At 43.5% G+C, this 25,518-nt stretch overlaps 1 protein-coding gene across 10 annotated transcripts in view; it reads left to right on the top strand.

The window, feature by feature from the left end:
• Positions 1-5,678: 5,678 nt before the first annotated feature.
• Positions 5,679-25,518, top strand: part of robo2 (roundabout, axon guidance receptor, homolog 2 (Drosophila)) — a 183,782-nt gene continuing 163,942 nt past the window's right edge. For 5 of the 10 annotated variants that reach the window (XM_050062718.1, XM_050062743.1, XM_050062724.1 and 2 more), the window contains exons 1-2: positions 5,679-6,461; positions 20,959-21,285. In XM_050062718.1, coding sequence (XP_049918675.1) covers positions 6,407-6,461; positions 20,959-21,285 — 382 coding nt within the window. In that variant the 5' untranslated portion in view covers positions 5,679-6,406. The remainder of the gene's footprint in view (positions 6,462-20,958; positions 21,286-25,518) is intronic. The other 5 variants (XM_050062791.1, XM_050062774.1, XM_050062782.1 and 2 more) reach the window with 1 other exon arrangement.

The raw sequence follows: 25,518 nt of genomic DNA, 5'->3' as shown, positions 1-25,518 counted from the left end.
TCACTTCTCACTCATTAGCGGCTGCTGCCCATCGTTCACTGGACCAAACTGTTTACCCTGCCCTGTCATGACAGTGACTAGCACCCTGTTATCAAGGTCTGCTCTAGGTGGGGGATGACAGTTGTGATGAGTTTCCACAGAGGCAGATTAAGCTGCAATGTTCGGGAAAAAGTAGGCCAGCTAATTAGCTGCAGCTCTCAGGACCCCGGGAGTGGGCTGTTTTTCACCTAGACAGGGGAAATTCCATAAATGACAGGAATGTGGTTGAAGAAGAGGAGTTGGAGTATCTAATAAGAGTGGGAGGAAAGGAGAGGTTGACATAAAATAGGGAAAAAAATGGCGGAACGAGACAGATCATCCTGTAAAGTTTACTTTGGATTCCCTGCAACTGAACTTATCTCATAGTGTACTTTAGATTCTCTTTGACATTTGTGAGTTTGTTGGAGGCTTCTTTGAAACTGCATTTTCAGGGGACATACAGGACTAAATGTAAAAGTTAATCTTGAAATATGAAATATTTGTTGCTCTTTTTATTCAGTCATTGGAGTTGCATTGTTCTAATACAAAAAAACATATTTTCCACATTATGATGAGTGACATCATCTTAGGAGGGCACAAAAAAATTCTGCCAAAGTTAGCTTAGGTCATTACACATGTGGGTGGGGCTCAGCTGGAAAAAGGTGATGCCATGTATTTCTGCACACCCATCAGAGTTTAGCACCATCTGAATCAAAATGTAATGAGTCGTGGTGTTATTTGCTTGTGTTGTCAGGCTACTGTCAACCAAATGTGATCAAACCGCACCCACAAAGTCCTGATAAAACAGCTAAGCTGAGTTTTAAAATATTTATAGCATATATCTGAGGATGTTTTTCTCCTCCAAACTTTAACTTTGATTGCTGCTTATTTAGTTGTAAATATTTAATAGAGGAATGCCGAGTTTTCAGGGGTTTTAATGTTTTCCTCTAGAAATGATAAACCTAGAAATTTCCTTTTTACACATGAATGTGCTCTACTGTCTCCCATATACCTGCCTCATAGTTGCTGCATGTTCAGCTAAATTTGCAAACAAAATCACATGCTAATAGCTAGTTTACTCAGCACTTTGCATGCCATGAAAGTAAGAAAAGAGAACGGGAAACGACAGAGCTGAACTTTATGTGAAAAGCAAGAATTCACACTAATCCCCAGTTTTGCAACATTCGATAGGGTGCCCCTATCTCACTTCCTGTCCCTTTCAGTGAACACAGAGGAAGACGGAGCGATGCATTACATACAGAGTTTATGTCCTGCTGATAGAAGCCTCTCTCCACATTGAGCTCAGGTGTCATGTCCTCCGTACTTCCTCCATCTGCCCAACCTCCTCCTTCAGCCCCTCTGAGGGAGTATCGGAGAGTACAGAATTTGACTGTCGCACTGGCTTCCATTAAATGTTTTATAGCCCTGAATAAACCCAGATCTGCTGTGTTATGTCTCCAAAAGCTTGGGTTCTTGTAAATGTCTCCCTGTTCTATGTATCATATTAAAGCCACAAGCTTAAATAGCAAAAGCAGTCCTCGCTGTTGAGGCTCTGCCAGAGCTGTGTTCGGCCTGCTACAGACTTTACTGAACTCAGAAGCTGTATAACCTTTTTCAGGGCGGGCTGATTTGCATTGTTGGACGATGCATCATAGTGAGAGGTTTGTCACTTTTCCAGCATAATGTGATATTGGGTTGTGTGTATTAAAGGGTGGACGCAGAGGAGGGAAACAGAGATATCTAATAGATCTATGGACCCCTTTGTCATGCTGGAGCTGAATGTGTAAAAGTTGCTAAATAAGAAAGTAATATCTCAGCGAATGTTAATGTAGTGATGTGTTTATGACTTATGAGTGTGCGGTTCTGTGCTGTGTGTGTGTTTGTGTCTGTCACCGTACTGTATAGAAATGATCATGTCAGTGTGTGTGCCTATGTGGGTGTTATTGCCGAGGATGGTGCGGAGCAGAGCACAGCTTAATATCTATGTTTGACATAGAGGCCCATTAATAAGGGCCTGATCCGAGCCCAGTGACAGGACTGCTGACAGAGGAGGATCATGGGGAAGAATCATGCCCTGCTGAGGGAGCCTGGGCTGCAGGTAGACCCATTCTGCCTTCCCCAGGTGTCATTACGGATGCTGGGGAGGGAGCAGAGGAGGGAGGGCCGCTACTGACATCTACATTAATCACCCCTCCACACATCACCACGCCGCCTCCCCCCACCCCCAGCTCCTAATCATCCCCACACAGAGACCCAAACCCAGTAAGGGGATACTCAGCCATGAAAGATATCCAGCTAAGAGCTCCCCAAATACCACTCTGATCTGATCATGAGTGATGTTGCTACCTGAACCTCTGACCTGGCACACAATTAAAAACACTTTCCTCTTTCTCCCCCAGACACATACATACAGACAGATGCAGCTTTGCTGAAACTACACATTCTGTCACTGTCTGCGTTTGATTCATAGTTTGCATTTGAATTGCACCTTCGTTACAAGCAATTAAAATGCAGAAAATGTCTCTGCTGGAATGTGCCTCCAAACCCCCAGAGTGGGTGCCGCTGTTGCACACACTCCTGATTGTCTCAGAGATATCACACTCTCCATTTGGCGACCCCCTATTGATCCTCAGCTGTGCTTTTATCTACAAAAAAAACAACAACACTGCAGCACTTTATGTTCATATTGCTACACTATAAACTGAGCCACCGGATAAAAGAGCCTTAATCATTCGCAGGAAAAATTAGAGGGTGCTGTTATTAAAGGGTAGAGCACTTCAGATTTTAAAGTGATCACATCAATCCTTAATAAACTGCTTATCGTCCTTCTAACAGACTGCTATCTTGTGTCTTATTTATTAATAGGAGAAATAATTTAGCGTCATTTTGCCGAAAGGGTCACCGGGATTCAACTTGACCGATTAAAGTCACGTCAGTTGAGAAGTGGACGAGGATGGATGTGGGTCATGCCAAGCAGCCGTCCTAATAAATGGCTCCACCTAAGGTCCATCAATGAGCAGATGTTCCGAGGACCATAATGGGAAATTATCTGATTGATTATTAGGTTTGATTAAGTTAAAAACACATAATTGCACAAAAACGTGACAGTAATTGTGACATGATTAGTTTAGGCTAAAACAAATGATCCATTTCAGCATCTGCTGGTACATTTTCTTTGCAGGGATGGAAAAAGGGAGGGTAATTGCATGCAAGACTGTGTTTTTCTTCCATGTTTTTAATATCTTTGATTTCATCTGTGTTGTTGAGGCAGCCGTTCCAAACCAACGCTCTTGCTTTGCTTTCCCTCCTCAGTGACGTCACACTTATTTGTGTGTCTTTACACCTCATCTGCAGGCTCTTAGTTTTTGAAATGAAAAAACTAATCAACCCAATAAACCCTGTTTGTCAGTAATATTATGAGCGCCACCCTAATAAAAGATCTGTTACATTCTTGCAACAGTGGAATGAAGCATAAGCTCATATTATAGTGTCCATGAGTTATCAGTCCATGGCTTAGCCCTACCATCTCATTTTTATGTAACATGTCTTGCCCTGAGTAAACACAGCCTCCAGTTTAATTAAAATAAATCCACTTTCAGCTGATATTTAGAAACCCGGGGAATATCACTGCCTCCGCTGCAGATACAGTGATTGAAAGTGGGGAATAAAAGGCAGTGCTTGGGGGAGAATTACACTCTAGTTACTTTTCCATCAATGAAGCCATACACTCCATTGTTTATGTTTGAAGCATGCTTTTCTTCTTAGTAAATTACCTTTCTCCAATTCCCTTTTTTTCTCTCTCTTTTATTTGCCTTGAACCGTCAGCAGCACTGATGACACAATAAATTTCTGTTCGGCTCTGTGTGTGTGTGTGTGTGGTTGCACGCATCCGGTAGAATCTAGGACACTACGGAGGCCCTGAGAAGACAACATTTGCATGCAGCTCACAAACATATTAAAATATGAAGACAAATCACTGTGTCTGGCCAGCTGACAGCGCTGCCTGCAGTGGGAGCAAGCTAGTAAACTTACAACATGTTGCAGCTCCCAGTAAGGCCTTTATGGGGCAAGCTGGAACACGCAGCTTGACAAACAAACGGAAGAAAAAAAAACCCATGAGGAGCCAAAGCTATTATTAAAGGCAATAGAAGTGGTTACCTTTGCCAAAGCCATCCTGTCATGGTGTTGGGGTCTGTGTTTTTTATTGAGAGAGTATGGTCTCCACAGACACCTTCAGGGAACGTGCTGTGAGTTTGGAGGCTTTGTTCTATAGCCGACTTTGATGTAAATCACAAAATGGGAACTCCAAACCTTTTAGGTTGGTGCTGCTGCCAGCGTTGTGTCTGTTCAGGTTAAAACAAAGGGGCCAACTTGGTAGATCTATCATCTCCGCAGCTGTTAATGTTGCATACAGCTATTTTATTTTCTGTAGGTTTGGATAAAAATAATAAACCAGTTTCAATTTGCTGTATTCAGTGAGGAAAGAAAAGGACAACAGTGGCCTAATTATTATTATTATTATTTTCTCCACATCCCCTTGAAGGGCTCCTTTAAATTAGCCGTACAACACATACTGGTGATTAAATTTTTGAAATGGCTCCTCTGCTTAATTATGCTGCTGTAACTAACACAGAAATACATGTAATATCCATCAAGTTGCTTCTTTAAAAGTTCCTGTTGGCTCTACATGTGCTGCCTCCTCTTCTTATACCACTTGATAGTGCCGTATTGCAAAGCCTGGTGACAAGACGATTGCTTCCAGTAGGGGGAGCTCACAGCTCATAGCTCACTGTATAATAAACCAGTCAGATGAAATGAAGAGGGTTGCTGGGCAAGAGTGCAGACCACATACACGACCCCCCCCCCCCCCCCCCCATCTCTGAACCTCAACATCTTCTGGGGTCCTGACTGCTGTGTATCCAAATCATATCATCTCATTTTATCCATAATTAAAAAATTGGATTGCATTGATTTCCTTGTTTGCATGCTGTACTCTGTCTATGCACACTTTGCCCTGGAAAAGACGTACATGTATGTAATATTGGCATGCAGAGAGGCCGCCTCTCTCCTCATCTTGATGCAGGGGCTCGGTCAATCAGTCATTGATTTCTGACAGAGATCATATTTACAATTCTGCTTCAATATCTCAATACATCAGCATCCATTCAGCATCTTCTTTCTTGCATCTTTAATGTGCCCAATGAGTCACCACATTCTGAAATTATTAATTGCATTTTTAATCATACTATCTGCAGTATTATAATTCATCCCCCCCCCCCCCCCCCCCCTAATTTTGTGTCATCACATATGCTACCTGTTGGCTATTTCTTGCACAATTTTCCACTAATAATGTAGGTAGTAATGTGGGGTTAAATTGTCAGGATATGTTCAGACAGAATAGTGCTCACTTTGTGGTAAATATTAAATTATGTTCAGTACTTGTGAAGCTATAAATGCTTAACGCAAGAAAACAGAGTTTATGTGGGTTTATCCTTCACTACAACACATCTGTGCGTAAAATTGTCTCACTAGTAGAAAGGGGGTCACTAGCCTAGTCTTCATTTCTTTCTCCTAGACTTTTTCCTTCCCCCTAGTCTCTCACTCTCTCCCCTTCCCTCTGCTGCCTTCCCGGACCGATCCGTGTTTCGTGCAACTGTGTCAAGCTCGAGTGTGGTGGGCTGCGGGCTGTGCCGGGTGCGCATAGACCGTGCGCTCCTAGCGGCAGCACCGTTGAAATCAAACAGGCAGAGAGAGAGAAAGACGGGGGATGTTCAACTGACTTGTACGACTGTACACTTTCAGCGCTTTATCCCAGACTAAGCACATGGGTCTTCTGGGAGCTGGTTCCCGTTGTGACAGAACAACTTTTTGGGAATGCATGAGAGTTTACGCCTGCGTTTCAGTCAGAGTCTCAGCCGAGTCATGTGCTGAAGTGAGAAGACATCGCTGAAGATTTGAAAGGTGCCACAGACGCGTCCTAAGGAACCGAGGACCTGCGGAGAAGTGGCCAGCCTACGTTTGTTTTCCAGTGTGGACTTACTGTACATTTCTCCTGTCACAGGCTCCTGCGGGCTTCAGCTTGTGTTGTAGGTCATCTTGGAGAAACAGCACATATTGCGGATGAACTCACGGGGCAAGCAGGGATAATACTCACAGACCGAGTTTGGTTTCAAGGTTTGGTGGATATGAACACCCCGAGCAGCTCCGGGTGACCTACTGTAACATGGATCCTGTCAGTTTTTGGACATTGAAACTGGCTTTTGTCAGTAACTAGGAGCTCTCCAGAACTCCCAGAAACACGGAGTAGACTTGCCTGTCATTTCGGACATATTTTTCTGCAGTGAATTCGAGGATTTGCGCGCCCGCCGTGGATGTTTAATATGCTAGTATGGGTCCGCTAGCGTTCATCCTTGTTGGCGGATTACTGTATTTTCAAGTTGATGGTAAGTTGTCTAACGTGTTGTTGTGTGAAACTCATTCATGTGGGTTTTAAAAAAAATATTCAGCTCTGTTTTGCACAAACCTCAGACACTGCCCTTTGCACTCCACCCGTCATTTACCCACTTTGGTTGTGTAAGCAATATTGTAAATTTATGTTGTTGGGTTCTGGTTTGCATGGGAAACAATAATTCACTGAGCTTTGATTTTTAAACAGTTTATGTATACTGTAATTGGGAAGTATTGTTAATAACAGACTAATCTTGCGGAGTTGTGATTCAAATTGATTTCCCATCATTGCAGCAAACATTTTCCATTGCATCTTGTTTTTTCATTCATAAAACTCAGATTAATGCAGGAACAAGGGGCTGAATTCAACAGATAACTCCTCCATCCAATGCAGCTGATGGTCGCCTCTCAGGAGGTTAACATTAGGGCAGAGATGAGTTGATTTTTTTGGTTCTTGTAGAACAGATAAAGGAGGAAGCACTTGGAAATTTTAGCAATAAATATAAGTGAATGATATGCATATATAATGACAAAAAGGAGCAATTGGAAAATTCGTTTTCAGTGTTTTTTTTGTCTCTGAGACTGAGTGTAAAAGCAAAGATCTCTGAGTGAGAGTGTCTGATTCTCAGGTCAGTTACAGTGGCTACAGGTTATCTCTCTATCTATCTGTGCATTGGTGGAGAGCATTTTTTGTATAATGGCAAACAAATCCCACATTTTTTTTTGTGTGTGTATTCAGATGATTCAAATGCAAAACAAAGTAGTCTAACACATTATAAAGTAATTCAGACCTGTGGATGAGAGGTTCACTGGCTTTGAGGTGTTTGGCAAAGATGTTGTGATAACCCTGCCTCTGCACTGTATTGTGGATGGTGCTGCTGTGGTCATTTCACTGTAGGATTTTTATGCTGAGATTGTGCACAACATCGTAAGCCGGCTTAAATCCAAGCTGGGACCGTGCCCTAGTTTATTATTCCCATTTGTTTGATTAAACTTTAATAATGATGCAGACGATACTGATTAATTTCTGCAGCCAAAAGCTTCAGCCCTCTTCATCCTATCTGCGGCCGCGTGCAAAGTCAGCATATTTTTTTTTTCTGTTTTACAATTTTACAAGGTTTATAAGGATTCACTGACCTACAAGCGGAGTGGTTTAATGGGGGAATTAAAAAAGCCTCGACTGCAGAGTTAATGTGATGACTCACATCAATCATCAGAATAGAAGGGCTGAGGTGACGGAAATAGTGATTGGGATTGGTCCAACCTGTGACTGGTGGAATGATGGGAGGCATTAAGATGTATTACTTTTAAAATGCACAAACCTGAGTCTGATTGAGCTCAGTGCGATTCTTGAATCAGACACACCTTTTCACAGTTGTCTCACACGCACACACTAGACTGCATGGACAAAGTGGGGCGCATAATTAAAGAATGAGGAGCTCATACTCCTGACTGGTCACATACTAGGACATTGTATCAGCACTGTGTTGTGAGTGATGATTCACACATGTTTGCTTTGTATTGTTTGCACAACTTAGCAGTATGTAAAGCCTAGTTTTTTGTTGTTACTGAATGCAAGTGCCTGCAAGGCCCCATTTTTCTTTTCTTTCACCTGTCAACTCCTGCTTTTGTTCTTCACAGCTGCAAGTTTTGCTGCTCCTGCCTTCTGTACTTAGCAAATCAAGTCCCCTTTCTGCAGGGATTTAAATCTTTTTTTCTTTCTTATACCTTTTTTCGCTGTCTTTCACTCTGTTCAGCCAAACCCACTGGTTGCTAAGCAGTGGCTGATGGCATTGCTAGCTGTCCAGAGGGAGAGGGTGCACATCTCCCTGGGAGCAGTGGATCTTCCCAATCATTTGCCTGTCACCCTCCTCCTCCCCCGCCGCTCTCCCTTGCTCTCCCCCACCACCCTGCAGAACTCACCCATCACCCAGCCCTTTTCAGAGGTAATCTGAGGGTCCTTGGAGAGGGAGGAGCTTCCTCTAAGAGTCCACTTAGGCAGACAAAAAGGTCTGGAGTTGTATTCACTGGGCAGCATAGCCAACAAAGCCAAGCCTTGTGAATGGCGTCAGTCACTGTTTAGTGTGCTGTGATTAATACTGCTAGTGTGTGGGAGAGGAGAGAAAAGGTGAGGTGGAGAGAGAATAGAGGGAGAAGCTGAGTGTGTGTTGGGTGTTGTTGCCAGGGTTGGGAGAGACTGTGCATCTGAAAACAGGGTTACCACACTCAAAGAATCAGCTTGATTGCAGGAGAAGATATTTCCAGGAATACACCAGTCAGCAGCTGCCTGGTTATCTCTTAAACTCCAGTGTGCTGCTTTTGAAGCTGGATTAGAACATGCTTTGCATAGTGGACATGCACTCCTGACCTTTTACTATTCTGAGACCTCCTGCATGCTAGTGTCTGATGGAGGAGCTGGTGACATCACGTCCATCCTTGGTGACACGCTGAGAGGTGCTGAAATATGGCCCATCTTAAATCTGTCTGAGAGGCTATGGAGACGGCCACTTGGGGTCTTTGGTGGCCCAGACGGAGAACAGCTATCTATCCGCCAGCAGGGTTGTGGTTTCAGTAATGCTGAGTCAAGAGAAACTCAAACCCAGAGATTGGTTATGTATGCGTTAGGGAAAGGAGGAGCAGGGGGGAGGGAGAAACAGTGAGTGTAATCAAATACAAAAATTGCGAGAGGAGTTGTTTAACAACACAATCTTTTAAAGGGGAAATGGCGAGGATGAGGCTTTATTACCAAAGCGCCCTGGAGACTAACAGCTCTGTTGATGGTCATGATTGAATGAGAGCGGTTTAAAGTACTGCCCTATAATGGAAAGTAAGCCCAGATTAAAATAGTCTAGGTGAATGATGAGGCAGGCTGAGGTCATTGTGTAAGAGCCATTGCGATGTCTCGCCCCAAATGTGATTGTTCTGCTTGAGTTGGCAGCGTTTAGGCAGCGTTATTGTAATTGCGGTTCATTTGCTGGAATAGGGCTGCTGTAATGATGAACCTTCATCTGAGATCTCCTCTCTACTGTCTCCTATGGTCTCATCACTGTCAGGGAAGCTGCTTTGCTCTGCATCAAAGTGCGCTGCTGTTTAGTCTCTGATTAAGATCAAATATGAGTGGAGAATAAAGACAAAGGTGGTGATCATAAAAGGAATGAACAGGGGACAAAGAGCGAGGTGAGCTCTTGTCCAATGAAAATTGGCTTACAGACCCCTGTGAGTGTGTGTGTGTGTGTGTGTGTGTCTGATAAGTGTTACTGGACTAGTGACGAGGGTCTGTCAGCTCCTATGATATTTTAACAGCCACGTCTGGCTACTCTGTGGATCACGTTTCAGCAGCCATCACTCGACACATTCAGGACAGAGGAGAATAGACTTTGAGCTCTGCATACTTCCCATAAGTCCACAGTACTGTTCTGTGATCACTCAAAAAAATAAAAGGATTCACAGCTGTTTTAAATTCTGGGATCACGCTGGTTAATGCCTTTGCATGTTCATAGTGCAGAAGTGGGAGAGAAAATGTCAGCATCAGACAATGCACATGGCTGATTTTGCTGTAAGACCAGCAAAATGCAGGGGAGGTAATACCACTTTCCCCTGTTTTACCTCCGCTTTATTAAGCCTCAGCCAAGCATACTCCTGACATTTACAGAGCAGAAAAAGGGCCTAATGCCCTGATGCTTTTGCCCAGAGAAACAAAGAGAGAAAGAGGGCAAGAGATTACAGCAGGAAGAGATGGAGGTTTAATGCTAACAGGTAGGCGGCAGTAAAGGATAAGCATCTGTTCTTATACGATTTATATTTCCAAACTTCTCCAGGCACACACACATACAAATTTTAGTTGTTGGCGTTGTCCATGAGGGTGGAATTCAAACACTGAGGGGGTTGTTGTACACCTGTGATGGCAGTATAGTGGGAGTGTGTGTGGAGGGATGGGGGAGGAGTGATATGATGAATTGAGCCTGCTGACTATGAGTTAAAGCAAGCGGTCACCTGTCTCACACACCTGTACTTACAGAATACACACCTGTGCTTACCCCTCTGGGCCCCAACACACAGATATAATCCGTGCTCTCTTTTCTCACTGCCTCTGTTTCCCAAACAGCCGATTAAAGGTTTGAGACAGGCCAACAGACAGAAAACGTGGATCTAATTACTGTTATATAATCCCTGACGATTAGACGATAGTGAATGAACCCTTATTGATCAATGGCAAATACCCAGCCGGCAGTTACAATACAAACGGTTTCTGCGTAGGACAGACAGTTGCAGCTTGGATGTGACGAGCATTCTTATCTCCCAAAAAACTTGATTATCTTAAGACCTTGCCAAAATGCAGACAGGAAGTCAGGACTGAGTAAGACAAGAGCCTGTGGTGCTTTAAACTTGCTGGAAGAGACCGTGTGTTTGTCTTATCTGTGTTTTCACGTTGCGTGCTGCACTGAAACGTGGTGTTTGGGGAAGTGTCTAATTGCTCTGTATCCCGTTGCCCTCACTCTGCCCTCCAGTTGGCTGTCTCGCAGCAACCTTCAGATAGGCGGGAGGGATGTCAAGGTTGAATGATTCACTGAAGTACATACAAATATAACTATACATGCTTATGAGTGCAAGCACACATTCACACACTGTAAACACAGAGAAGCATATAAGTGCATACTGGCAAACATGAAGAAATTGTGGTTGCATAAAGGATTTATTTTGCAAATGGAACCAATAAGGAAACAGTAAATAATGTCAAATGAGTTGAATGAAAAAAAGCATTTGGCAAATACTGTATTAAAGGAACAGTGTGTAGGATCTAGCTCTAAGGATTGCCGATTACAAGCGTAAACCCCTGGTTAGGATTCCTTCAGCGTTCATTGTTAAGGAGGTTTTTACTGGAGGCCAAATCATCCGCGGGGGTGTCTTCCTCCCAAAAAAACAAACAGATCTGGTGATTAAAACCGATAAAAACACTGAATAAAGCAATTTCACATTACAAATCAGTGTTTCTCCAACACTGTTCGGCTCGTCACAGACAGGCTGCTAGCGTAGCACCTGCTAATGTGTGCTCACCTTTTGTCTCTGATAACTTAAGATCCATTCAGGAGGGTTTACCGGGAGCCAAAATTATCCACAGAGGTGTCTTCCTCTCCAAAACAAACAGATATGATGAACCATTATACATAATATACACTAAAGAAAACATACATGTTATATTATATTCCATTATAATTCACATCTCTGTTTATGAACACCTGGTACCTGTTCGTGGTATATTTCTGGTCATTATTTCACACCTTCTTGTTCCCCTACTTCGTGTTTTCACTCAGCAACGTACCCTCATGTTCTTCATTGTTAAGAGTTTGTGTGACAGTTGTACCTGAGCTGAGTGTCTTGAAGATGAGGTCAGGCCCCGGTGATAAAAATGCATGAGCTGTCTCTCAGTGTGAGATGTGTGAAGACGGACAGCCAGAGCATGACACTTGAGCACACATCCGTCACACACAGCAGTTGTCCAACGCAGCTGTAATGCCGCTCAGAGTGGTGGAGCCGGTGAATAAGTGTCCCGTTCCACCATCTCCGTCCTCAGCTTGGTCTATGGATCACCCAGCCATGACAGCTCGGTGCCTTTTCCTCCCTGTAACTAACTGGGGAATCTAACCCCACTGAAGTGCATAGACTCCAAACTATACACCATCACTTGCCAAATAAGTGTATTAGTGTGGAAACTGTGGTAACCTGGAGGTCATCTGGGAGGCCTGACCTCTTGTGAACATACTGATATCTCCCTGCGTGTCGCCATTTATATCGCTGGCTGCCTGGCTGACCACTTGAGCATTAATATGTTGTTAATGTTGAGGCTTTTCATGAATTACAAATACAATATAATGCATGGATATATAGTGCAAATTAATCTATTGCATTGCATTTCTAAATAACCTTGTTGTGTAATCAGTGTGTCTATGTGCTAATATATACTGCAATATGCTAAATAATGTTTACAGTTGCAAAAAAAACGTCATGCCAAGCAGCCTGATTTAACAGCACACTCATTTGGAAGATGATCACATGGATACATACATAATAGGTAATAAGGCCCGCACTGTATGTCAGTGTTGTGGGAATCCTTTCCTGTTGTGTCCTTGTTGCAGAAACATGGCACCACACTGCTCTGTAAACCGAGCCGCCATGACCAGGGGTGAGTTGATTTACTGTATATAATGGCTCCTGGTGAGACCGGCTTTGTGGTTTGGAGTCTCAGTGTGGAACGTGGCGCGAGCCAAGTGTCACAACCATTGCGGCGGGTAGGAAGTACAGCCTTAATCGCATCCTTGAACGTTTGAACTCTCCAGTTCCACTTCCAGGATGGTGATGATTTTTTTCTGGAGGGCTGCTCACAGGCATTTGTCATTTAGAGGCCTGGTAACACCCAGCCAGAGGTAGAATTATGAAATGTAGGGAGTGTAGGTGTGTGGATGTGTTTGTGAGCACCATTAATAACCATCAAAGCCCATTGTTTTTTGTGTTAGCATAGATTTATGAGCATGAGTAAATTGAATGAGTCCTTCATCCACTTACTGCTAGCACTCTTGACCCTGTCGCCCTCGGCCAGACCAGATGAAGTGTCCCATGGAATAGAAATTTAATAAATCTCATCTTGACTTGGTATGCTGCACCTTAAAAAAACACAAACAGTGAGCTATAAGGGCCATTTCATTACCTCGCCGTGCTCTCTGAGTCCATCACTTGGATTGTGTGCGGTTACAACTCTTACTCCTAATGTTAACATGTGGGTCTAGAGATCGCTGGAGTGGCTGGAGGTGGTGACTGCCCTCATTGATATGCAGGGACACTGCAATGTGTTCACTACAGGTCAGCACCCACAGCACACCTCCAATTATCCACTCATCTCTCAACACAGTGTATCATGGACACCTGAAGGCCTTCCCCTCCCCTTCGACTTCATTTCTAAAGCAATAAAGCACTTATTTATTTTGCCCTATTCAATCTGCTGGGGCAGCTCTGCAGTGCAGGTAAAGAGATTACAATGCTTGAGGGAGAATCAATTGATACCATTCATTTCATTGCACTTCCCTCAGTAGGGACTGTTTAGAGTAGCCGGCGCTTCAAAGAAGGGAATTGGTGAAATTTTGTGCCCAGCTGTGTATACATTCACACACACACACACACACACACACACACACACACACACACACACACACACACACACACACACACACACACACACCACACCGGTGGTGGAGGAAGTATTCAGATCCCATACTTAAGTAAAAGTAGCAATACCACACAGTAAAAATACTCTTTAAGTATTAATTAATCAAAAAATAAAATAATTACAGGGAAAAGCAGCAAATCCTCACATTTGAGAAGTTTTTGCATGAAAAATAACTGTCAATCGACTACTTGTTTCAGCTTGTACATTTCCATATGTTTTGAGTTTGAAATGTGTAAAGTAACAAGTGAACAAAGTTATAAAGTAATTGTATTGGAGTAAAAGTACAATATTTCCGTCTGAGATGAAGGGGAGAAGAAGTAAAAAGTGACATGAGAACATGAGATAAAAATCCTCGAGTAAAGTGCAAGTACCCCAAATTTGTACAGTACAGTAAATGTGCTTAGTTACATTTCATCATTGCATCACACACACACAAACACACACATGTATTCTGAGAACACCAGCATAAACACTGCTGGGTACTTATCTGATTAGCTTGCACATTTACAGAGATTAAAGTGAGTAAAGAAAATTGTGCCCCGCTGCCGTAGCTTTCTACTGACACTGCTCGACCGGAGCAAGTGGACATTAACAAGGGCTCCTCTACAGTGGTTGACGAGGAAGGGGAGACTATTAATCATTCAATCCACCTCTTTAATTTTAACTACCTGTTTGAGTTTTCCACACACAAGCACACATCTTCAATATCAAGGCTACAGCCGTGGCACAAAGAAGAGGCAGGCAAGAAAATGGCTGCTCAGAATGATGAGCAGGAAAAGAGAGAGGTCTGAAGAAGGTTGGGTGGTGCAGCGAGCGAGCAACATGCTTGAGTGGCCATGGCATCGGAAATCATTTAATCTGCATCACAGTGTTAGCGTCCCTACCAGTGGCCTGACAGTCCCACAGAGCTGGTGCTATACCCCTCACACTAATCAGCCCACGTATGGAAAGTAAGCAGCCTTCATTATCAACACATTGCACTTCATTATAGAGAGGTTAACAGATCTTGTGTTGTCTTCCTTTTCCTCTTTAGTCTCTTGTTTCAAGTCAGCAACCTCAGCTCTTCTGAGACAGGCCATCTGCTAAAAAAAAAACAAGATAACATCACTTTTTTTTTTCAGTCCATGGCTACTGATGGTAGAGGGTGAGAGTAGTTTTAAATGCCTGAAATGTGTGATATGTGAATCAGCCCTTTGCGGAAAAATCAGATATTCTGTTTCCCACAGTCATCTATTTATATATTCCATCTGCATGAGGGAGAGGGCAAATACACAGATGCAGAGTCAATACTACCCCACCACACCAATGCCCGAAATACACAGAGTGGAATTCTAGCTGATATTTGTTGGAGGCAAGCATGGATGCAGTGAGAGGTTGAGAGCAGCTCCTAGAATTACCCCTGTGTTTGCTTTCAGAGTATAGATCTTAGCAGGAGAGAGGAGGGGGGGAGTATTCAGAGCACTGAGGCGGAACAGACCCCTTCATGTAAGCTTGCTAGCTAGCTAGCTCAAACTACCTCCCTGTCTTGCAACAGGAGATGAATCTGCTCAGCACCTGTGAATACCCTTCATTTCACTGCCTGTGTCTTCGCTGTGAAGATTTTGCTATATATTCCAGGCTGTATCTTGTGGCTGGTTGTATGCAGTAGGCTGAGAGGGACTCCAGTGGATACAGCAGGTTGCCTGCAGTGACACCTCATCGAGATAAGCTGTATGTCTGGTATTGGGGTATACTGGAACTCATGTGCTGTGACGCCAATGACAGCCTGCCGTAAAGAAGATGAATCTGGGGTGCAGAACGGGCTGCTTGCAAGTGTCACGGCAGGCCAGTGCAGAGGCGAGGACGGCCAGTAACATCATTCTATCGCCACCCCCAGTTTCCCCCCACCGCCCTCTCACATTTCCCTTCTGATGACATGACGGATATGACTCTGTCACCCTCACAGCGAGGGTAGCATGGGGATGGGGAGCAAGTGAAGGAGACAGAGAGATATTGGGAAGCAGAGGCAGAGATATATAGGGGGAAGGAGATGGAGTGGGAGGTTAAGGAGAAGTGGAGAGAGCCAGGAGGAGAATTTATTTCAGAATGGACAACATGGATCTAATGCATAATTCATGACTTTTTAAAATTCTTTTTTTTTTTTTTTTTTTTTTTTTTTGGTGCAATTTTATATTCGCTCAGTTCGCTGGGTTTCAGCACTTTCTGTCTGAAAAGGCGCGGCCATTTCAGTGTCCACATTACAGAGTTACTGCATCTTGGCCTGGACCTTGGTTTTCATGTTTGATGTTTTATGGAGCCTCAGTGACTGGAACTTTTTGCCTTGGTCTGAGGTTGCCGTTGGTTACCTGTGATCAGTGCACACGTCTGTTGGCAGAATAACTAATATCTCTTTGGGGAGCCCTTCCTTTTATGCTCTGGCTCAGACTGGTGTGGGTATTGATTTGGTTGGTGGGCTAGAATTTCTCGTGGGAGCTAATAAAAATAATTACAAAAAGATCATGAAAGGCTTGACCTTCTGTTGCACACATGAATAAATATGTGACAAAGATAATAGAAAAGAGCCCTTCTATGTGTGTGGTCAGTGGAATAAGCAGAAGAAGAAACTCTTTGTTAAAGTGGTGCCTTTATCCTGGATTTGACCAACATGTAACCTGTTTTTGTTTAACTGCTTTGAACTCTGGTACGTCTCAGTGATAAATGTGATATGTTATTGAAACAGAGAAAAACTCATGCTGTAAAACTTCACATTTCTTGGATAGCAGCATCGGGAAATTGTATCCGATTGCAGTGAAGCTGACATAAGTAGACTGAAAGAAAAGGCAGAAAAGAATCAGCTATTGGTTCAGTAATCCCTCTCTGATTTCATTCTCTGTCTGTGTGCTTGTTTGTTTGTTCTCTGGTCCCTGCTTTCCTCCAGGAGAGGATGACTGCACAGCAGCGGTGAAAAGTAATGGTGGTGTTATTGCAGACAGGGCGAAACACAGCATTTTGATTGGAGCGTGTGCCCTGAGACCCAGTGAAGTGCACTCGCCTCAGCTCAGAGAGCACTTGATTGCACAGCACCAATGATCGCATTAAAAGGGCAACAGAAAGCCCATTTACCGTAAAGAGAGTGAGAAAGGGGGCCCAATAGGAAGCTGAAAATTGACTTTCACTTCTGTTAGGAGCTTGGCCTGATGGCGGGCAGTGGGGATATACATGGGGCCTTTTTATTTGATCTTCTTGGACAGCATCTCTAGGACATGTGAGCCACATGAGGGCAGAGTAAAAAAATCACATGAAACATTTTTGTTTGTTGCTTTAAAAAGCTTCCTCAGCAACAGACAAGGATTACATGTTGAGGTTATCAAGTATTGAGAAAGTTTTGCCTCTTTTAAAACATACTTCATGGCATACGGATGTGCTTTTTAACCTTTTCTACCTCTGCACCTGACTACCTCCGATCAGGAAGGACACTGACCAGTCACGTCTGCTCCTCTGTGCACCCGGCTCAGCTTTTTCTGGCAGTGAAAGGACAATTGTAGAGGCATCTGCTGTTTTCATTTCCACAGGAAAGAGGAGAGCAGATGGAGACTCAAGGTTTAAGTGATTAGAAGGCAGTAGATTGGAATACAAATTGGATTTAAAGAAATTAGACTGATATGAATCGAATGGAGTCACCGCAGTTTAGCGCTGTGCATGCGCATTGGCCTTAGTAGAAAGCCACCGCAGGGCCTGTGGATTATGAAGGAAGCAGATGCTCCAATGAGATAGGAATGAATGTGCGTTTGACACTCCATCTGAGGGAGATGGGGGTCTCCACGTCCGTCCTTTATCTTGCCCTCCATTTATCAATGTCACAGTGTTAATTACTGCTTCATTTATTAGGTCACTTACTGCCAGAATTCAAACCTGCCCCCCTGCTCCTGTGCTGACAGAGAAACTGACTGCGTGCTAGGTTACTGTTACCTACCACTGGTGAAAGAGGTTGTGTTAGAAACTGCCAGCTGCATACTGTACGTTTTTTTTCTCCACCACCAATAGTAGACCTTCAGTTTTCTGCATAATACCAGTGAGATTAGATCATGCACTTGGGGATCAGGAAATCCAGCCCCAGCTCAAGCTCATGCTGGCAAAATGATTACAATGCCAATGCAAAGTCAACAAGGATGTTTTGTCACTGTGGACGAACAAATTAAGTAGAGTGGTGGATGGGGTCAAACAATCGTGGACTTTTAACTAAGAGACCAGTTTGTGTCCATATAAATGTCAACATAGTTTTCTGACTTAACAGACTTAACATAACTACGCAAGTACCAAAGTTTCCAGCACTTACCTCCCGTACGTAGTCATTTAAACCACAATCTTTTCCTAAACGTAACCATTTTTTGTCGTCTAAACCTAACCGTTTTTCTTTCCCTAAACCTGACCAAACTGTGACCGTTTCACAAAGAAATTGTTATAGACTTTGCTTTGGGATTGCTTTTTGTGTTGCCAGCACAATTTTTTGTGCCCATCACCATGTGGTAGTGTGTGGATAAGAAGTTATGCCTATTTTCTGTATTTCCCTAAGACTGTGTTGGGATATCACTGCCCCCCTACTACAAACCTCTGTCTGTGGCCCCACTTAGAGGAAGACACTATGCCTGATCACTAATCAATGACAGGGAAATGGAGGGAATTAGCCCAAATTAGGAAGACGAGAGAACAGACTACCTCCTGTTCAGGGGTCAATATGCCACTGTCTGATGCCTGATCCCTGTTAAGACAAATGGTGAACTAGTGCACATTTACACACAGTGTGTGCATGTATGTGTGTGCACACTCAGAGTCTTTGAAGTGTATTTTGTGCTGATCCGTGGGTTTCTAGCTGCGCCTGTCCTTTTACCCGTAGACGCTCGGGCAGAAAAGACCGGGGTGCAGCATGGCCCGGTTTCCCCTGGGAGATTCAAGTATAAGGGGTAGTGGAACATGTGCAAACCCAGGCAAACAAAGAGCTGGAACCTCCACTGTTTTGCCTTCATCCCCTGTTGAAATTAGCCCTTACATAAGCACAAAAGCTTATGTGGTACACTGCTCTTCTGTGCAGCAGGCATCGTCCTATTACCCCACTGCACTGCCCCGGGGAAGGGCACAGTCATCAACTCAGCTCAATCACATGCACACCTGCAACAACTAATTTTAAGACAAAGAGCCCAGCACTCTACTTAATACACTGACTGGTTAACATTTGGCTGCCAACAGAATCAGAGTTATTGATGGGGTATTGAATGTGGTTCAAAGGAAAGAGGATAAAGAAAGGGCTGCTGGAAAACTTTGTATCATTCCCCATTCCCTTTACTGTGTCTGTGGTTGTTTGATGCTGGATCAAACTCTTTGATTGTTGCATGGTTCCCAGGGCCTCTGTGATGTGAATGTGTGTGTGGCCTACAGCATCTTATCTCCATGGTTAAGACCTGGTCACAGACACAGAGTACTCTGACTCGGGGACCATTATCTTAGCTGCCAGACTCCCAGAGCTTACCCACTGCAAGCCCTAATAAAAAGGAGTGGGCCAAGGTTTTCAGCCACAGGGGGATTAGCATTTGACATGAGTCTGGACCCTGGCATTCATATTCACATCACATGTACACTTCTACAACAGTGGACTCAACAGTTTTACTTGTTTGCACCCCACTGAAAGCCAGATATATAATTTGGGTGTGTAGCTCAGATGTAAGCTGACTGTATGCCTCCATTCAGTGTTCACCCATGGGTCCAATTACCCACAAGCCCTTGCAAAAAGGGTAGAGAGAGCAGATGGCTGCATTTTGATTGGCTTGAAATGGTGATTAAAGGGTCCAATATATGCTTTTTTTACATGCTTCGAACCCAAGTCGGGCTTTGCAAACTATTAGTTGGAGTCATTCATTCATTTTCCACTGCTTGTCAAGGTCTGGGTAGTTGTAGCAGCAGGCCTGGGGAAATCCCACAGATGTCATTCTCCCTAGCAATACTGATTTTGGTGCCTGATTTTGACATTAGTTATCAGTCGTAGCCGCCTTCAATTAAAAGTTTGTCACATTTAAGAAAAGTGCTTTAATTTACATTAACCCTTTTTACACAGAGATCCTGCAACAGGGCCGCAACAAAGACCCTTTATTACACTAGCTTTGCTGTCTTATACAGAACCAAATAAGGCAGGCATAATGCTGCCTCATTGTGTGATTTTAAAGGGCATGCCAGTGTTACAGAAGCAAAAATAAGCGTGACAGGTGTGACGTCAACAGCGTCGATTTCTAGTGGGACATATAACATGCACGTTGGGGGGCACTTTCTAAAGGATAACAATGGAATGACATGGCAGTAACAGTCATTTACCATCCCTGTTTCATAGCAGTTGATCTCGACCCCTGCTTGGACAGTAAGAAGTTCCCAAATCTCATTGTTTTCCCAATTTGCAGACTTTTTCAGTTGCTCTTTGTCTCCGAGTCAGCTGGTAACTGCTGCTAGCTGCTTTTTAAATCTCCCAATCCCGTCCTGCTGGCTGCTTCTTTTATACAATGTTGATTCAGTACTATTACTGTCTCCACTGACGGCTTAAAGGCGAGACAACTCTGACCCCCATTCCTCAGTTGTATCTTTTATACAAGAAGGTGAGGCAGAATGATGGCGTGACATCCCAGTCTTGAACAGGCATGTAAGGGGGCTAATGTCTCATTTTCAGTGGGATTGTGGCTATATAAAGTTCGTCAATGGGGACCTACAGCTTTCCTTAACCTTAACCTTTGAAGACAGCTAATAAGACACACAAGATGGTGCTTAGAAGTCAGTAATTGCATTAGTAAAACTGCTCAAGTACTTGAGTAAATTAACTTCTCAAAAGAAGACGTTTTGAGCAGCAGCACTCTGTAATCCCTACAGATCATTGGACTTTCACAATCCCAGTGTTTTTTATTTTAAAATTGTAGTACATATCTTCAGAGTTTTGTTTACAAATATATATTTATGTTACTTCTATAAGTCATTTTTGGTCACTGGAAAAAGGTTGGCAACAAACATTTTTTGTCATAGTTTTCATTGAAAAAATTAACACTGCACATGAGCCTCATCCTGTGGCTCTTCTGCAGTATCTTGAGGCCTAATCTGCTACTTTTAGTTGTGCTTATTAATTTAACCCATAGTTTTTCCCTGTTTTCCACATAGTGTACCTGCTGGCTAATATGTTATTGGATTTTTTTTAAAATGTCGAACCGAAACAATGCTGTCTGTATGATGTGCTCTATAAATAATTGCACCTCTTCTTTCTCCTCCAGGATCCCGTCTGCGCCAGGAGGACTCCCCACCCCGGATTGTGGAGCACCCCTCTGACCTGATTGTCTCCAAAGGGGAGCCGGCCACTCTCAACTGTAAAGCAGAGGGGCGGCCAGTCCCGACAGTGGAGTGGTACAAGGATGGAGAGCGGGTGGAAACGGACAAAGATGACCCACGTTCTCACCGCATGTTGCTGCCCAGTGGCTCGCTTTTCTTCCTTCGCATCGTTCATGGACGACGGAGCAAACCGGACGAGGGAGCCTACGTCTGCGTGGCCCGGAACTACCTGGGAGAAGCTGTCAGCCGCAATGCATCTTTGGAAGTAGCATGTGAGTCAGGACTCTGTCTCCTCTTTCTTTTTTAATTTCTCCTCTTTGCTGCATTGATGCAATTTTTCATTTAATTTAATTCACTCATTGGCTAGATGAAGAAAAGTCTTGATCTTGCTGCTTGGAGATAATGGAAAGACTGGATTTACAGTGAGCACAAGATAATTGAGAAACCGTATTTGAACATTTCCTGTCAGGGTTGTCCAATTTTTTGTTTCATTTATGCATAATGGAAAATTACATTGTCTTTACTTTAGGCAATAACAGTAAACAAATCAGCATTTTATTTGGGGTAACTGAAATTATGCTATTTTAAGGGTTCGCCTCATCTTGCTTTTTGGTGTTCTGTATTTGCAAACACTGTGTAATTTCCTGTAGGTCTCAAAGGTACAGTTAAGCACAGCTGCAGCTTCACTATGAGTGACATTGTTTAGTGGATTAATTGACTTGTACAGAATGAGTTTTTAATGGAGAACTTGAGATGAATTTGATATATTTTATCTCAGAGAAGGTATATTGATGTTGTCGGCAGACCTTTGAGTTAGACATAAAGCATTTGATGGTATGGTAGATATGGGTCTCTCACAGGTGAGTGGGGGTAGAACGACGGACACAGATCAAAGTCCTGAAGGACATTTGACACAGGCTGCCTGGGCTGTGTTGGTGAACACTGACAGGCAGAACCTGAGCTGTGGATCAAGTTACCTTTGAAGATGAGCCTCCCCCCCAGCAGACTAAGGCTGGGATTCCCATGGAGTGGCTCCCAGGCACCTCAACTGCCCATAAGCTGGAGCAGAAAGTCTCTGTGTCCTTATGTTGTTTTAACTGCTGGGTCCTGTGTTTCATGAGAAATAATCCCACTATAATATGTGTTTTGGGATGCTTGACTTGATTTGCGTGATTTGGCGTGGAGAAGAGACCTTAAGATCTCATATCATGATAGGCAATTTGAACCCTTGGCATTGCAGAGTCACAATTAGAGTCAAATGCTACGCTGTCATTGTCCATAGTCAACACAAAACAAGCAAACCTGTAAATGTTCGACAATGTTTTGATCAGAAACCTTCCTTGTTATAAAAAGGACCTGTTGGGTGATTACAGTGATCAGTGGTTGTGGTCGTTGGTTTGTGATCCTTGGGAAATGGACTTTGTGTGTTTGAGAGGAGGGGGTTGTTCTCCGCCTCTGATCCAGTCCCCTGCTTTCCCGAGGGCCTCTCAGCTGCCCTCAGGTGCTAACTATGTGACAGCAGCTTGATCTATCGATTGCTGTAAGAGGGCTCTCCCAGTCTAAATGAAAATTCATGAAAAATTGATGAAGTCTCCAGATTATTTTATTTTTCCCCTCTCATACTGTTTCTTAGCCTTTATCTTCGGTACTCTCTCTGTCACTCCCTCTCTCGTGTAATACAGGTTGAGCAGCAGAGGGTGTTGAATGGAGGCATTGACTGCTTGAATGGCTTTAAGGTGAGGGGTGAGGGGTCGGGAGGCTAGGAGACGAGGGGATAAGGAAGAGCTACTAAGGTGAAGAAATAAAGGCACACGTATGATTGGTATTATCAGCTATATTGGGTTTGAGAGCGAGGTTCAGGGCAAAGCCTGAGGCTACCCTCTGAGTAAACAAGGATACAGAACAGTGCCATTTTGAAAAAAATAAAAATAAATAAAAAACACTCTCAGCCCCCACACTTGTTAGGCAAAAGCTTTCATTCTGGCTCTCAGCATCAGGCAGCCTATACATACACTCAAATACCTTACCGGAAAGATTTTAAATTAATTAAACTGACTCCCAATCTAAATTTAATTTTTCATCAAAGTGGCATTTGATCATCCAATTCCATTTCCAGATAAACCGATATCGGCTCCACACCACCTCACACAATTTTGCTTTTGTTGACCTGACCTGACCCGACCTGAGACACACACAGTTTGAGAATGACACCAGTGTCGGCCTGACATTGATGGAGTGTGGCTGTAAGAAATGGATGTGCTGGTGGGTCAAGTGCAGTTCAACAAAGACAGTTTCTGTGCAACTTGATTCTGATGTGACAGTGAATTATGTTTTATTAAAGTAGAACACTGCTAATGTGAATTATTCGATTATGAACAGATCAAAGCCCTCAGAGGCACTTTAGAGTAAATTGAGGAGATGAAGAGAAAGAAAGGAGATTGAAATATGCAGGTAGGGTATTATATTAAGGCATTAATGACTTGTTGCAACTTTAATGACGAGTCATTTAAGGGATATTGAGTACAAATGTCCCGAAGCTGATATGCGGGATTGGTGTCTGAACCAATCAAGTGTCTGGCCTACAACAGACAGAATCAGCACAGCTCCATTGTTGTCTCGCTCTCTCTCCCTCCATCTCTGTTATACATAGAGTAGTTAGTCTGTATTTTAAAGGAGCAGTGTATAAGATTTAGAGGGATTTAGTGGCATCTAGTGGTGAGGATTGGAGATTGCAACCAGCTGAAACTTTTCCCAGTTAGAATTTGTGTGTTCATTGTTTAGGGGGGTTTTACTGGAGACCCTTTTCTCTCTGAAACAAACAGACCAAGGGATTAAAACCAGTAAAAGCACTGAAAAAAGTGGTCTCATGATACAAAGCAGTGTTTCTCATTCGCTGTTTGGCAGGTCTATCCCAGCAACTGCCAGTGTGTGCTCACCTTTTTTGTCTGATAACTTAAGATCCAGATGTTCAGGAGGTTTTGACCACGAGCTGAATGATCCATTCTGGCCTACTAGAGAAACAAGGTCTGCGCAACATGGCAGGTTCTATAAACTATAAGCCACTACATATGTTAATATAAACAGCTGATTCGAAGGTAACAAAAATGCCATGATTCTTATTTTCAGGTGACTTTACAGCAAAATAAATATATTAAATATTTTATGTTCAATTAATGCCAATATATGCCCCTAAACCCTGTACATTGTTCCTTTAAATGTAGTCAACAGACCAAATTATCATGATTCACTTTTTTGTATAATATATAACTCACTGACAATAACAATAAAGCCATTATCAGTTATATTTTCCTCAGTGACATAAAGATATGACCATCTGCAGCATATTTTCTTTGTGTATTTTTGTTTCCCCAAGAAATAAGGTTATCGTAGATCCCAAAGAGGAGAAGGCCATTTTGTGTAGCGTTCCATGCCCTGGGCTTTCTCTGCTTTCTCTTTTAGCCAGGTCTTCAGGGGTGCTCGGCGAGCAGAGCGGAGGGGGGGTGCTAAATCCCAGAGCAATGGCTTACTGAGGTGATTAGCTTTATCAGGTCCTGACATCCGTCTAGTGATTGTAAAGCCACAGCTAATCGCACAAGAAAAAGCAGCATTTAAATCTATAACCATGTTGAACTGGGTTTGTGTGTATGATATGTCTTGCCACCACCCCCATCTTCCACCTCCCCTCTCTCCCTCCCTCGTATTGAACACACCTTTGCCCCCCTTCCGTTCACGAGTGGTTGAGCAGGACCCCGGTGAGATAATTTAATTGCAGCTCTGAAACAGATTGAACTCAGTGTCCGCTGAGCAAAGCGGCACTGCTGCATGCTGGACATCAAGCTGGGCAGCACTCACCACTCTCTGTCTTAGAGGAGGAAAGGTGGAGTGGAGAGGAAGAGGGGGAAGAGGCCTCTGAGAGGTGCCTCTGCATTATTAATGTGGGCCAGATTGGGGGGACTTGTGCCGTTACTGGGCTTAGTCTTTCAGACATGTCTCCTGTAAGTGTTAGATGTTGAACACACGTTGTTCACAAATGGGTGGACGAGAGCATGAACTGCTTTATGTTAGCTAAGTCCATGGTGCGTGTGCAGAGTGTGAGGATAATGCTTGGACATCACGTTGCTGCATTTGGGGAGATATTTCATTTTAGCTGTTGTTCACTGTCCTGTACTTCAGAAGATAGGAAGTTGTAAATGTTTTTGCCTGGAGGGTGTCAGGGCAGTCTGCTTTGTAATCTCATTCTACCTTCCATGCTCTCCAAAACTGACTGCAGGCCAGCTCCTCTGGATGGATATGCTGCATATACGAGGGTTTGTGCCCCGTTTTCTCTTTTCAGAATAAACTAGGTCAATGAGCAGGTTCATAAATCATTGTGAAGCCTGTGTCAGAAATGCTAGCTGCAGCCACCACTGCTGAATAAATTGCTAGCACTGCAGATATCTGTGTATATGTAAGTGTGACAAGGCACACCTGGGGCGATAGGATCCCGAGGAAAATGTTAATTAGCC

Source organism: Epinephelus moara, chromosome 2 (genome assembly GCF_006386435.1).
Source record: "Epinephelus moara isolate mb chromosome 2, YSFRI_EMoa_1.0, whole genome shotgun sequence".
NCBI classification, from domain to species: Eukaryota; Metazoa; Chordata; class Actinopteri; order Perciformes; family Serranidae; genus Epinephelus; species Epinephelus moara.
Note: the sequence above shows the minus strand (reverse complement) of the source record. Positions and strands in the feature narration are given on the sequence as shown.